The 15,956-nt window shown below is 41.1% G+C and overlaps 1 protein-coding gene across 11 annotated transcripts in view; it reads right to left on the reverse strand.

The window, feature by feature from the left end:
- Positions 1-254: 254 nt before the first annotated feature.
- Positions 255-15,956, reverse strand: part of DCAKD (dephospho-CoA kinase domain containing) — a 53,114-nt gene continuing 37,412 nt past the window's right edge. For all 11 annotated transcript variants that reach the window (XM_001375433.5, XM_056816987.1, XM_007482467.3 and 8 more), the window contains 4 exons: positions 11,169-11,339; positions 8,281-8,484; positions 3,826-3,913; positions 255-1,196 (listed from right to left, as the gene is read on the reverse strand). In XM_001375433.5, the coding sequence (XP_001375470.1) occupies positions 920-1,196; positions 3,826-3,913; positions 8,281-8,484; positions 11,169-11,280 (681 nt within the window). In that variant the 5' untranslated portion in view covers positions 11,281-11,339 and the 3' untranslated portion in view covers positions 255-919. The remainder of the gene's footprint in view (positions 1,197-3,825; positions 3,914-8,280; positions 8,485-11,168; positions 11,340-15,956) is intronic.

Genomic DNA, 15,956 nt, shown 5'->3' on the forward strand with positions numbered 1-15,956 from the left:
ATCTTACCATCAAGGGACACTGGAGAAACCTGGCAACGGGAGGGCTGGCTCATCCTTCCACTGCAGACATACCATCAGGAATGGAGGAAACCATGACAGCACAGATATGGGTACACGGGGTCCAAAGCAATGGCCTACAGAAAGGCTACTGTAGCTTGTCTGTATAAGCCAAAACACACAAGCATGCACACCTACCCATGAGGGTTCTAACTGAATGGAAGGCACAGGTCCAACACAGTCTGAGAACCACAATGTTCATCCATGGACATTTATTGAGCTCCTGGCAAGGTACACATTGAACTGGGAGGAGCTACAATTACCCAAAGCTCCATAGGAGCCACTTTGATTACAGATGAGGGGAGAGAAGGGAAGAAAGGAAGCTTTCTTTAAAGATGAACACTAAGTGAATCTTCTGCCCTGTGGCCTCAAGGATCTTTCTGCTCTCAGGAGCCATGAAGCCTTTGGACCAATACAAAGGCCACTGGGTAACCCCTCTCTTTCCTAGACCTCTTCAGAGGAGCATTCTTAACTGTGTTTTAATATTAAAAATCTGTAGTGTTAAGAAAAAATCACCCGAAAACATGAACTATGAGTGCTACCAAAGGTTCAAATCTGCCAATGGGACATAGTTAGGAAAAGGAGAAATTAGTAAATTGGATCCTAACTCGGGAGTGGGCAGTGCCCCCTCCAAAGGTTGTCTCTTCTGTGACAACCGTGCCAACCTTTTCCCCAACCTCTCAATCCAACAAGCCGGCTTGCCTGACAGAAGAGGAGAGAGAGCTCAGAGTCTATGAGAGGGAGGGACAGGACAGAACATAATCTTCTCCTGGACAGAGTTCAAGACCCTGTTGTTGGCCTCAGTCTCATTAGGCTTGACTGTCTGCCCTGGAGGTAAATGTTTAAGGGGCTGGGGGCCTTATTAGAGTAGGAAGTGTCGAGAAAAGAGGTATATGATGCCAACAAAGCCAGCAAACAGGCCAAGCCTCAATGGTAAAAAGTCCAGGGAATCTTCTAGCTGGGAATGCAGGCGGAGGGTCTGCCGTCGGGTGACCTCCCACTCCCCTGAGTTGTCCAGGATGTGCTGAGCCAGTTGGCGCTTCTCTTCTAGGGGCAGTTGGGCTGCTATCCTTGCCTCAGCCTCCTCTTGACTCAGCCCATTCCGTTCCATCAGCCGTGACAGCTGGGTTTGGGGGTCACTGTGGAAAGGAAGAGAAAGGGAATAGGAGCTGAAATCAGAGGGAGATTCTCACCCCACCTCCAAGGACATCTTGGGAGAAATTCACAGGGAAATTCTTCCCAGAACAGATGTCTCTCTCATTCAGGCATTCTGGTTCAACTTTGACTATAGTTCTACCCCATTCCCAGAGAAAGCAGCCCCCTTCTTCCAGGCAAAGTTAGTAAGAAATGTGGATTTGAAAACAGTTGTCACTTCTATATATCTCTTGTTCCCCATTTCCAACTCTTTAGTGTACCTTTGAAAAAGAGCAGGTGTTGGGACAAACCCTGGGTCCACAAAATATTTAGGTATGTCATGGCTCTGCAGCCCAGAATTTCAACTTAACCCTTCATGAGCAGCAATCCAAGGGAGTGACATTAGCTCTCTCTCTTCCTCTCCCCTTAGGGTTTCTGGCCAAGCCAGAGTGACCTTTACTTAAAGGGCTGTCTTGCCCAGCTAAGCCCTTTCAGCTATCTCCCCAGAGGCAACAGGGCTGCTGGCTGCATTCTGAATAGCTTCCTAGGACCATCAAAGAAGCTTCCCCCCCTCCCTTCACTGATCAGTCCTAAGTCCTCCCTCCTTTCCCTCCTCCTATCCAGAAAGCCATGCAGAGCAACCAAGTGGTGTGGAAGATGTGGCCAGTGTGGCAAAAGCTTTAGGCTAAGTAAAGGGCTGTATGTGTTTGGGGAGTGGGGATGGTTATAGAGAACTAAGGGCTTTCCACTCAGTCAACATAGAACTACCATTTATCAAAAGCCTTCCTTGTCCAGTGCACTATATTCCATGCTGGAAGGAATTTAAAATCAGCTTTTGGGGTCAGCTAATTGCTGGAATGCAAGGCTATCTGCTGCTCTAATTGTCTTTCTGCTAGAAATTTAAAAGCTCCTCCTCCAATCTAGAATTTACTACGTAGGTCCCAAGACTCTTTATTCAGTAGGCTCCTGGTTCTGCCCCAAGGTATCTCTACCTCTCCAGAGTAAAGCTGTGGAGTTGTAAGGAAGCTAACAGCTAAAGAATGAGCTATGTGGCCTCCCAAATACTTTCTGCACCCCACCCCCAAATGCAAAAGGAGCTGGTTGGCTGGCTGCATAGATCCCAAAAAATGTTATTCTAAAACTCACTGAATCCGTGGACAGCCATGGCTGGTTAAAAAAATGATAAGACAGCAGTTTGGTAAGGATTTTAAGGAAATTTAAAAATAAAAGTTGGTTCTTGTCCTCTTTGCTATGAATCAGCTTCCAGGTCTCCTGAGTTTTTTCATCAAGCCTCAATTTCTCCATTTGAAAAATGGGAAGATTTTATCACATCCTTTCCAGGAAATTTAGAAAGATAACTAAGGGAGGAATAGGTGGGTTAGACATATACAACAAACTCTCCTTACCCAGACAGTGAGCTTTCCAATTATTTCATCTTACTGGCATTTCATTGCAGAACATAGTTAATAAGGTTAAAGTCATGGGGTCAGTTCCTGCTGCATTAATAACAACAGCTCACATTTATACAATGCTTTACAGTTTACAAAGCACTTTGCAGACAACAGCCCAGAGTGGTAAGTAGCATGAAGCATTATTAAACCCATTTCACAGATAAGGAAGCAAGTCATTTTGGAGACCTGGGAAATTGAAACCAGGCTCCTTATAAAGTCAAGGAGCTGATAACCTAGAGGTAAGATCTTAGTCAGCTATAGAACACTTTGGATGACTTGACTGTACTCCTTGAGGAAAAAAAAAGGCATTTTTAAAGACAATATAGGGCTAGGAGTTGCAGAATAGACAGTCTTGGATATTTGGGGTACTATTTCCTAGCACATGCCTCCCATATATCCTTCTCCTGGGGACCACCCTGAAACAACATACCTGAGAAGCCAAGTGCCTCCCAAAGGACTGTGGGAAGCATCCAGGAAGCATTAGAGCAGAAGATAGCCCTGGTATCTCAGCTGTTCTTGCTCACTTGATCACTGGAGACCATGACTCATTTTTCTTTGACAGTTTGATCCTCCTCCATTTGTTAAAACCTGAATTTTTATTTGCCTTGCTCCACCACCCCCTGGGGGCCAATGTAGAATAATTCACCTTCACTAGCTCACTGGTACTCTCATTGTTCCCCAGTGTATAGGAGCTCAACTACTGTGTGACCTTGGCCAAGTCGCTAAATATCTGTGTCCGCAATTTGGCTTCCTCATTGGCAACATGGGCATAATTATCCCTACCCTACCTTATGTTGGGAGAGTGAACTGAGAATGGACATGAAAGCAATCTGTTTGAACATGAAAGGATATTATCAATGACAGCAATATAATAGCCCTTTCCATCTTGCTTTAAGTGACGATATGCCTGAAACAACCAGAAGGAGGAGCTCTCCCCATGTACCAGTGCCCTGAGAACCAAGGACAAAAAATGGGAATAATGGGACAGCCTCCCCAGCAGAAACAACTGGGTAACATCAGACTGGTCAACATTCAGTGCTCAGTTCAGTGGAGACTTAGCCTCTCATCTTGACAGAAAGAACCATACAGACTGCTGCCCAGGCAAAGTCCCACTACTGCCTGAGGGAGTCTCTCTTTATCCCAAGACCCTGTGGCTTTTCTCCATTTCAGAACTCCAACTTACCAATATACCACCACTGTATGCTTCATGAATCGTAACATTGTTTTGGTTTCAAACAGCAAGGGGATGTCCAAGATCACATATCGATACCCTGGGGAGAATGAAAATGCCCAAAAAGATTGAGAAGAGCCAGTCATCATCCTTTCCTGTTCTAGAAGCCCTATTTTCTTCCTTAATTCCCCCAAATGACAAGAAAAGAAAAGCACTCAGCTGATAAGTTAGATTTTGACTTAGGAAAATGGCAAGACCATGGGGTTTCCAGAGTATCAGCTCACTTCCAATCATAAATCAGTCTCAGAAACCTTTTTTTATGTATACAAGAAGACCAAATCCATACTTTGCCCCTTGGGGAAGAAAACCCTTATGCGGAAAATTCTGGAAAATTCCCATTTATTAAAAAATATATATTTATTAAATGCCTATGTCCAAATCACTGTGCAGGCTACAAAGTCATATGATACAGGGTCCCTGTTCTCATAGAAATGACAAACTTAGAGAGAAGAGGTATACAAAAAATTATAAAATAAAGCAATATATAAAAAAGTATCATTTTATGATTGGTATAAATGAAATGCCATGGAAGTTAAGAGGGAAAGAAGAATGGCTCCTTATAGGATGATGAGGGAGCTATCTTGGAAGAAGCAGCAGCATTTGAGTGGGATCTTGGAAGGATAAGTAAGATTTCATATAAAGCAGATTAGAACATTCCAGACAAACAGAATCTGACATTCTAGGAAAGAGAAAAGACATTCTAGGAAAAGGGAATCTGAGTAAAGGCACAGAGGTAGGAAAGTGTGATGTGTATATCTGGAGAATGGTTGGTTTGGTTGGAATACAAAGTTAAGGAAACAGATAAAGCTGTCTGGAACCAGATGTATTGAACACTGAATGCTAGGCTATGGAGATTAGACTTTATTCAGTAGGCAGCAGGTAATAACTACTAAAGATTTTTTTTAGATACAGAGACAGGTGGCATAGAAGGAAGAGAAGAGAGCAATGATATGTCAAGAGGCAAGAAAAAGGCACTGAAAGGGAGGAAGAATTATACTCTAAGATGAGACTTTTAGCTACAGAGAATGGAGTTTGAGATGGAAGATGTATTTATTTGCCTCTAAGGTGGCCAAGCTGATAGCCCTAAGAAAAGCCACAGTACCTCCAATGAGACAAAAACCCTAACCCTAAACCTAACCCCTAAATCATTTTCTAGAAACATTCAAAAAAAGCCCCTCCCCACCCCCCAAAAGATGCTATTCTCTCATTTGAACATGACACTCTTTAAACATCAGTGGAGCATGTCATTGGGGTTCTATGCCTCATGACCAAATGTAACCTGTGAAAAGACAGAATGGAGTCAAGGATGAAAATTTTAGTAGCAAATGGTAATTGCCTTTGTCACAACTGGACTGGATGGGGATAAAACCATTGACTCACAATAGCACTAGGTTTTTTTAATCTCTTAGTCCTAGTTTTCTCTTTTGAAAAATGGGGATAATACCATCTATCCTTACTGGCTCAAATGGAACTTGTTGAGGTCAAATGATAGAATGTTAAATGAAAACGATTGTGTGTTTAATCTTTTTTTAAGTCATGTTGGACTCTTCATGACCCCTTTTGGAGTTTTCTTGGCAAAGATATTAGAGTGGTTGCTATTTCCTTCTTCAGCTCATTTTCCAGATGAGGAAACTAAAGCAAACAGGGTTACATGACATGCCCAAGGTCACACAGCTAAGTGCCTGAGGCTGATTCTAGACCTAGAACTCTCTCTACTGCATCACCTAGCTACCCCCTAGAAAATGCTTAAGAATCTGTAAAACATGCTACCAATATGAGCAATTATTTGTATGCACAAACATTCCAGGATTATTCCTTTTTTGACTCACGGGGGAGTTGACATTCAAGATCATTTAGCCAGGAAGAAAACTCAGGCCACCTGGTTCCCCAGTTGCCTAGTTTTTCTGACTGAGAAGTCCAAGAGAAACACATGGGCCTCCCCAAAACAGCAAAGACCAGACTGCATGAAGGGAACATAGAACAGAAGCTGGTAGTAGTGCTTATCCACCTCAGGGCCAGAGCCAATACAAGCTCCTTTTAAAACCTCTTATCTCCCTTTGCCTCTCCACTCCCATCTCCTCCTCTCCCCTCGATCTGTCCTTTCCTCCAGGCTCCTCCTGGGAGTCTGTGGCCAGTACTTTGGTTCACCAGTAAAGGTCCATTCAGCTGTCACATCCCTCCTGCTTGATAAGCTCTACAAACTATCCTGACTCTATTAAGACATTCTTCTGCCTACACAGAGACCTCCCCCAACAGCTGGTGATCTTATCTGACGTTTGATTATACCAACTTTGACAGTTGTATTTGTTATACTCATCAGGGGAAAACTGGGACTGTGGAAGCCACAGCTGTCGTCCCCATTTTTCACCTTATCAAGCTGAAAAGAGCTTTCTGGCTTTTATTTAAGTGAGATAGGGTGGGGAGGGGGAAGCACAGAGAATGTTTCAGAGCGGGTGACATTATCCAATGAGTAATCTCAGAAGGGAAGCTACGCTGCCGCCTTCGAGCCCTACAGATGTACTTGTAACTGGCCTGGGAGGGAATGCAAAGGGCACAAATGAAAGATGGAGGATTCCATTCCTGGAGCTGAGGGGAGAAGCAGCATAAAAGCATAAGCATCCAGAAAGAAGGCAGGGGAGGGGAGGGGTAAGCCAGTTTGGGAGGATAAACATAAGCTAGACCAGTAGAGAGGAAACCTAGCTAATGGTCCCAGTCTAGTCACTGAACCTGAGTCAGAGTCACCAGATGTCTTCCTTTACATGGTCAGCAAAGACACAGAGGGTGGGGGTGGGAGGGAGAGGGGGAGAGGGGGAGAAGGAGAAAGGGGGAGAGGGGGAAAGGGAGAGACGGGGAGAGGGAGACAAGGAGGGGGGGCAGGCTTTGTAAAGGAGAAGTAGGTGCAGTAGGGAGAAAAGAACTTGGCTATAAACACAATGCAAAGGCCAGAATTAGGCCATAAGTCCTTCCTAACCTAATATCCTAAACATATTGCTTCCCTAAAGTAGCTGTGGCCACTTCCACAAGGGGAATTTTGAAAATATCCTTTAGGAATTTAGAAAAAGAAAAAGAAAAGGAAGCAAAAGGGATATTCAAAATGCATTAGTTCTGAGAGTGACAAAGTATGGTGTAAAGATCAGATAATGAAAGTTATTTTTCCCTGTTTTTTTCCTGTTACTGTTGCCATACTTCCACCCCTTTAAAATTTGAGGCTCTGGAATAATTTTGGAAAGGTTACTAACCTAAGTATTAGCCTAATGAGTTCTACTCTCTAACCTCTGGAATGAACCTGGAGTCAAGAGATACCTGGATTTAAAACTGTGAAACTAGTGCTATGAAATGCACTAATTATGTGGGTTTTAAGTTAAAACCTCTTTGAGTTTTAGTTTTCTCATATCTAAAATGGAGATAAGATACCTGTAGTACCAACCTCAGAGGGGTGTTTTGAGGATCAAAAGAAGCATTTTACAAATCTTAAATTCCTTTTAAAATGTCAGCAACTTTTAGTAACATATCTTGCTGCCTGTCCATCCATATCTCACTCAGTGACTCTCTCTCACCTGAAAATTTTTCCTCAGGTTCATCTCCCCAAGTTGGACTCATTCTGAGTTCTCCTTCATCCCTTTCCCATCATATTAGCACCAGCTAAAGACTCATTTCCTCCAGAAAAATCTTCTTGAAAATGTTTCCTCTGACTGCTCCCAGCTCTAACCATCCTTGGCTCTGATTGTTCCATTCTGTTCCCTATTCCTTTGAACACTTGAGTATCTTACCCCTTTTAATTATATTTATTAGTCTTTATGTATGTATTCTTCTATTTCTTTCATGAATGGATGCATTATCTCCACTTGTATAGGGGCCTGTAACTTTAGATACTTGGAGTATGATGCTACCAAGATCAAAGTTACCTGTCTATTTTCCAATGTGGAAATATTCCCATTTCAAAGGTTAGCACCAGTCATATTGAAAGTAAATGGATATCATAAATTAGAAGGAAGACTGGGAAATAGAGTGAATAATTTGGTGCAATTCATTACCTCTACCATGGAGAAAAGTCAGCTAGAAGTCAGCCTCCTCTAAACTAAATTGAAAGCATCATCCTATAACATTTTAAGTTCCTCAATTGTGAGGAAAATGTGTCTTCTTATTCCACCTGTATCCTTCCTTCTCCTAGGACCTAGAATGGAATTCTGTACCCAGTTAGTGTCAAATGTTTTGACTACTATCCAAGTCTCCACCATAATCCTATCCCCATCACTGTAACTGACTTGCTTGCTATAAAGATAAAAAGACAAAGGCTGCTTTCATAGCATTCATCAGGGAAGTTTCAGAATTCATCAGGGAAACATCATTACTTCAGCCTCCCTCCTTCCACTCCCTCCATCCAGTCTCTAGCCTTTGGCATCTCACCCTGAATCAGGTACTTCAGGACCTGCTTCAACATCTCTTTTCGAATGTCTGGATGGGTGATGGCATTCAGTAGTTTCCGTTTTTCAGACTGGTGGAAGATGATGCTTCCCAAGGCCTGGCGGTTGATCTCACCATTTTCTAGCAGAATCTCATGTCCAAAGGCTTGCACAATACGATAGTAGGCAGGAAAACCTGGCTTCACCACTAGCAAGGGAGGGGAAAAGAGGTAAGCACAAGACTAGGCCTTGAAAGAGTTTGTCCCATTGCCCTTTAAAAGTCTCTAGGCTGGGGGGGCAGCTGGGTAGCTCAGTAGATTGAGAGCCAGGTCTAGAGACAAGAGGTCCTGGGTTCAAATCTGACCTTAGACACTTCCCAGCTGTATGACCCTGGGCAAGTCACTTAACCCCCATTGCCTAGTCCTTACCACTCTTCTGTCTTGGAATCAATACACAGTAGACGGAAGGTAAAGGTTTAAAAAAAAAAGTCTCCAGGCTGATATCAAAGAAAGAAATTTATTGAAACAATGAATAACTTTAGCAAAGTTGTAGAATATAAAATAAACCCACATAAATCATCAGCATTTCTCTATACTAGCAAGAAAGTCCAACAGCAAGAGATAAAAAGAGAAATCCCTTTTAAATAATTAGAGACAATAAAAAATACCTAGGACAAGTCTACCTGCCAAGACAAACCCAAGATCCATATGATCACAACTACAAAACACTTTTTACACAAAATCAGATCTAAATAATTGGAAAAACATTAATTGCTCATGGATAGGCTGAGCCAACATAATAAAAATGACAATTCTACATAAATTAACTTACCTATTCAGTGACATATCAAACAACACAAAAATTATTTCATAAAACTAGAAAAAAATTCTTCTGGAAGGACAAAGGGTCAAGAATATGAAGGAGATTAATGGAAAAAATATGAAGGAACATGGCTTAACTAAACCAGATCTGTATATCATAAAACTGTATTATAAAGTGGCATCCATCAAAACAATCTGGTATTGGCTAAGAAATAGAGTAGTGGACCAATGGAATAGATTAGCACTCAACACCCAGTAGGAAATGACCATAGTAACCTAGTGTTTGACAAATCCAAAGATCCAAGCTTTTGGAAGAACTCCCTATTCAACAAAAACTGCTGGGAAAACTGGAAAACAATTCAGCACAAATGAGACATAGGCCAACACCTTATACTATATATCAAAGTAAAATCAAAACGGATACATGACTTAGAAATAAAGAGTGAAACCATAAACAAATTAGAGGAGCAGAGAATTGTTTGCCTATCAGATTTATGGATAAGGGAAGAATTTTAATCCAAACAAAACATAGAGAACATTAATGAGACATAAAATAGCTTTCATTACATTAAATCAGAGAGTTTTTGCACAAACAAAAACCAATACAACCATAATTAGAAGGGAATCAACAAACTAGGGAAAAAATCTCTATAGCAAGTATCTCTGACAAACGCCTTATTTCTCAAATATATAGAGAATTGAGTCAAATGTATAAGAACACAAAGCATTCTCCAACTGACAAGTGGTCAAAGGATATGAACAGGCAATTTTCAGATGAAGACATTAAAAGTATCTTTAATCACATTAAAAAAAATGCTTCAAATCACTATTAATCAGAGAAAAGAACATTAAAACAACTCTGAGATACCACCTTATACCTATGAGACTAGCTAATCTGAGAAAAAGGGAAAATGATAAATGTTAGAGATGTGGAGAAATTTAAACAAAAACACTGTTGGTAGAGTTTTGAATTGATACCCATTTTGGAGAGCAATTTGGAACCATGCCCAAAGAGCCATCAAACTGTGTATAACCTTTGACCCATCAATACCACTACTAGGTCTGTATTCCATAGACATCAAAGCTAGGAAAAAAAGGACCTACTTGTGCAAAAATAGTTATAGCAACTCTTTTTATTGTGGCAAAGAACTAGAAATTGAAGGGATGGTTCAGCAATTCAGGAATGGATGAGAAAGTTGTGGCATATGATTGTAATGGAATATTATTGTGCCAGAAGAAATGATGACAAAGTGATCACAAAATAACCTAAAAAGACCTATATGAAGTGATGCAAAGTGAAGTAGGCAGAACCAGGAGAACATTGTACATAGTAAGAGAGATTAATTAGCATTTATTAAGCACATGTACTTTACAACATGATGAATATGAAAATACATATTGTATAATACATGTGTACAACATATATCATATAACCTGTTGTCTTGGGGAAGAGAAGGGGTAGGAGGAAGGGAGAGAACATGGATTGCAAAATGTTAGAAAACGATTATTAAAAATTGTTTTGACACTGACATGTAATCTAGGGGGGGAAAATTTTTAAAACTTATTTTTAAAGAAGTCTCCAGGCAAGAATAATGATGTAATTTGACAGTATGCTTTGAGGTGGGGATTGACTATCCTAAAGGAAGAGGAATAGTTTACCTTTTTTATTGTAAAAATAAAGATTCAGAATTGGAGGACTAAGAAGAAGAGAGTAATTAAATAATTCCTTACCTTAGTCAAGGAAGGGATTCCAAAAGAGAGAGGATTTTAAAAAGAGAAGACAGTGACAGAAGTAGAAAAAGAATAAAGGAAATCAGACTAAGCAAATTACCTCTGCCACTGCTGGGGCCTGAGGTAATAGTGGGAACACCCTCAATTCTCCACTAAGAGAAGGGGAGGCAGAAGGTGGCTATAAAAGGTATTGGGGACACAGCAGAAGAGATGTCCAATGTTTCCAGCTTATAAGTTTATATGATCCCAGAGTGTAGTATATGTATTACATCTTCTTTTAATTAAGAATATCTTAATATTTGTTAAATTGAATCCCATTTTGTCCCATTCTCCAACTCACCCTGGTGGGCAATGTCGTCCGCATCGATCACAGCACAGCCTAGATCCCTGAACACCTGAATGACTGAGCTCTTTCCTGAGGCTATGCCCCCTGACAGGCCCACCAGGAACATCTTGCCTCAGGAAGACTGGATCAGTTCAGCCAGCCCAAAAGGAGAGGGGCCAGGAATCCCTAGGTAACAAAACAAACACAGATGCTTAAGACTGGAATTTAAAAGAGAAGGTAACTGTTCCAATAAAGCATGCTCATGTCTATCACAAGGAAGGAATACAGTGTGAAATTAAAGACAGAGTTTCTGCCTTTGGAGAATTTTTAGTCTGAGGAAGCTCTTGTCCTCAAGAAGCTTAGATGAAAGGATGGAACATGGTAACATCAAAGGAATAAAAGCACTCTGAATAAAAAACCTATCAATAAGTACAAATGCCATTTATTTCATGAAACCTTTCCTTTCTTCTACTATACTTCCCATCATATTATATTGTGCAATATAATGATGTACAATTACTGCATATTTAGAGGGTCCTATCCTACCTGCCAGGGCAGCTAGGTGGCACAGTGGAGAGACAGGAAGACTCATCTCCCCAAGTTCAAATTTTACCTTAGATGCTAGCTGTGTGACCCTGAGCAAATCACTTAACCCTGTTTGTTTCATTTTCCTCATCTATAAAATGAGCTGAAGGAAATGGCAAACCACTCCAGGATCTTTGCCCAAAAAACCTTAAATGGGGCCAAGAAGAGTTGGACACATCAAATCTGACCTCCCTTCACAGATACCTCCTAGCTGTGTGACCCTAGTCACACATACTCAGTATCAGTTTTACAACAGAAGGGTTTTTCTTTTTTAAATGAGAAAAAAAAGTCACACACAACTAAACAAATCCTACATATTACACAATAAGCTTTATGAAGTCAAATTCTTTGATGGAATGTAAGCTTCTTAAGTCTGTGTATTCCCTGTTTTTGTATTCCCTGGGCCTAGCATAGTGTCTGGCACATAGTTAAGTGCCTGATAAATGCTTATTGATCTATTGGCTCATTCACTCAACCAATCACTATTTTAATAAATGGCCTACAGTGTACCAACAATAAGGGAAACACTGAGATAATTAAGACACAATCCCTATCTTCATGGAGTTTATCCTCCTGTATAGTATTGCTTAAGTGTGTAAGTGCTGAGAGTATCTGAACAAGGTCAAGTAAGGTTAATTAAGCAATATTCCCTTGCAATAAATGCAAGTTTTATTGTGTCAGGCTTTGGATGACAAAATAGATTGGAAGCTGCATGTGGAGGACTCACAGTATTTCCAAGATGCAATCTTTCATTCTTATAGAACACCTTTTGAAAAGCAGGGTGGTTTAGTGGTTCAAGAGTTCATTCACCCTAAAGTCGGGAAGACCAGAGTCAACCATCTCTGACAGATTCTGGCTTTGTGACTCTGAGAAAGTCACTTAACCTCTCACTGCCAAAGGTAACTCTCTTAGTATTCAATTACACAGAAAAGAATGATATGTGTTGATAGAGGGTAACTCCCACAGATAAAATCACATGTCTGATTAAAAAAATTAATACTCTCAGAAGTTACTGACATATTCCAGACTGGGAAACTGAAGCTCACAGAAAGAAAAAGTGCCTGTAGACACACAAAGAAATCCTTAGAAGGGGCAGCTAGATAGAATAGTAGAGTGCCAGATCTGGAGTCTGAAGGACCTGAGTTCAAATTTGATCTCTGACACTTCCTAACTGTGTGACCCTGAGCAAGTTACTTAACCATGACTGCCTAACCCTTGCCACTCTTCTGCTTAGACTTGATACTAAGAAGGTAAGAATTTATTAAAAAAAAAAGAAAAAGAAAAAGAAAGAAAGCACTAAAGACTTAAAATTCACTCCAGATACTCAGCCCAGCTCTCTTGTCAGGTATTCTCAGAGACTTCCTCCCATTTAGCAAAGCAATTCTCCCCCCCCCCCCCACTCCCCCCTTCAGACCAATACTAGCCTCAGGGCTGAGTATGTTTAGTCTGTTTGAGCTAAATAATCCTTCCATTCCCACCTAGGAATTGTCCAGATGGGAAGATCAGACACAAACAGAAGTTTATGCTCAGCTGCCACTAAACCTGCTGGAGCAAGAATTTTTGCCAAGAAGAAACTCTAGGACAAGAAGGACAGGGCTGAGAAAGGAGCAAAGGGGGTCTTAATAGGAATTTCTACCTAAACCAAGGTAACAATATGAGTGACTTTGGGGGGCTGAAGATGAGGGAAAGCTGGGGGTAGCACTTACTTTACAACTACTAGTTATGCATCAGTCAGTCCATTAACATGCACTTAAAAAAAAAACCTTATGTTCTGTCAACATGGAAATATAGAAATCCCCAGTTTACTTAGTTTAAAGGTATAAACCCCAGGTTTTGACCTTGTCACAGAAGAGGTTTCCCCTCGAGGGAAGGTCCCACTTCACCAGACAATAGACATTCACTTCAGTTTTGGCGCCTCAGTCTTGCAAGCTGAAGGTCCCAAGTTTGATCCTTGGTAAGGAGGGTGTAAAATACTGGGAAAGGCTTCTGGAGACAAAAGAGCTACTAGACTTCCTGGTGGGATCTGCCTCCCACTTGAAGTGAATGTCTATTGTCTGGTGAAGTGGGACCTTCCCTCAAGGAGAAACCTCTCCTGTGACAAGATCAAAACCTGGGGTTTATACCTTTAAACTAAGTAAACTGGGGATTTCTATATTTCCATGTTGACAGTTCTGTCTTAGTAACCACTCTAAAATAGAAGAGCAAGGGCCCTAAAAATAGGGTTAAGTGACTTGCCCACAGTCACACAACTAGGAAGTATCTGAGACAAAGATACTAGAGTGGTTTACCATTTTCTTCTCCAGTTCATTTAATAGAAACTGAGGCCAACAGGGTTAAGTGACTTGCCCAGGGCCACAGTTGGTAAGTGTCTGAGGGCAGATTAATGAGGAATGTAGAAACATTAGTTCTAGATCTTCCCCTAAAATCTAGAAGGCTCTGTGTCCCAGAAAGTGTACTAGAGAGCTCTGTACATGTTCCTGTAAATGAATCGAATATTGGATGAAGATTTGCTTTGTTCTATTCACTGAAGGTCAGTAACCCACAGAGAAAAAAGGTCAAATCATATAAATAAAAGGTAACTCATTATCCCCTATCAAAGAGTTTAAAACATGGCTATTCATGAAACCTCTCATTTCATTTTCAAAGAAAAAACCTAACTAGGATTCATACACTAAAAAGTATGTCATGGATGGGGAGGTAGGAAAGGAAGGAAGGAAACATACAAATATTAGCATGGAATAGCTCTGGGTTCCTTGACTTAAAGGTCAAGGAATACACTATAACCTATTGTACAAAAACCATAAAAGTCTGTGTCAATTTGGGATCTAGCAACCCCAAGTTTAGTCAGCTTGAAAGCTGGAGACCCCAAGCTTGTCCCTGTTCCCCTAGAGAATTCACCTCAAAGGGAATCTCAGACTACCAGTTTCAGGCTGAATTATAAACCCTAAAGTAAATAATAATCCCTGTTAGGTGGGGGCTAAGCAAACCCTTTTTGTTTTAGAAGTCTCCCCCATTGTATCAGAGATCCTTCCCAAGAAGACTAACCCTTGGGCAGGGACCATCCTTTTAGAAGCCATAGTAAGGAGCCCACTCCTTGACACCCCAGCCTCAGGCTATGGTTCCTTTCCCTAGCCTGTTTGTATCCTCTCCTAGTTTGAACACCTCCATTTCTTTGTAACTGTGGTAAAGTCAATCAATCATATTTCCTGGCCCCTCAATTCCCCTAAAAGGTATATAAATTGAGTTATCACCTCACACCTAGCAGATTGGCTAACATGACAGCTATGGAAAGTAATGAATGCTGGAGGGGATGTGGCAAAGTGGGGACACTAATTCATTGCTGGTGGAGTTGTGACTTGATCCAACCATTCTGGAAGGCAATTTGGAACTATGCCCAAAGGGCGACAAAAGACCGTCTGCCCTTTGATCCAGCGATAGCACTGCTGGGTTTGTACCCCAAAGAGATAATAAGGAAAAAGACTTGTACAAGAATATTCATAGCTGCACTCTTTGAGGTGGCAAAAAATTGGAAAATGAGGGGATGCCCTTCCATTGGGGAATGGCTGAACAAATTGTGGTATATGTTGGTGATGGAATACTATTGTGCTAAAAGGAATAATAAAGTGGATGAATTCCATGGAGACTGGAACAACTTCCAGGAAGTGATGCAGAGCGAGAGGCGCAGAACCAGGAAAACATTGTGCACAGAGACTGATACACTGTGGTACAATCGAATGTAATGGACTTCTCCATTAGTGTCAATGCAGTGTCCCTGAACAATCTGCAGGGATCTAAAAAACAAGCAGAGGATAAACTGTGGGAGTAAAAACACTGATGAAAAGCAACTGCTTGGCTGCAGGGGTGGAGGGGACATGTCTGAGGAGACTCTAAATGAACACTCTAATGTAAATACTAACAACATGGAAATGGGTTCGAATCAAGAACACATGTGATACCCAGTGGAATCATTCCTCGGCTATGGGAGAGGTGGTGGGAGGGGGGTGAGGGAAGAAAAGAAAATTATCTTTGTTTCCAATGAATAATGTTTGGAAATGACCAAATAAAATAATGTTTTAAAAAAAATAAAAGGTATATAAGTTCCCCCAATTTCTTTGTTCCTCAGAGCTATCAATGGTGATTTCTCCCAGAGGTTGGTACCCAGAGTAGCTAGAGCCTTGGGCTCTGTGTGGATTTTGGGTGAGCGACTCTGTATGGGGG

Source organism: Monodelphis domestica, chromosome 2 (genome assembly GCF_027887165.1).
Source record: "Monodelphis domestica isolate mMonDom1 chromosome 2, mMonDom1.pri, whole genome shotgun sequence".
Taxonomy (NCBI): Eukaryota; Metazoa; Chordata; class Mammalia; order Didelphimorphia; family Didelphidae; genus Monodelphis; species Monodelphis domestica.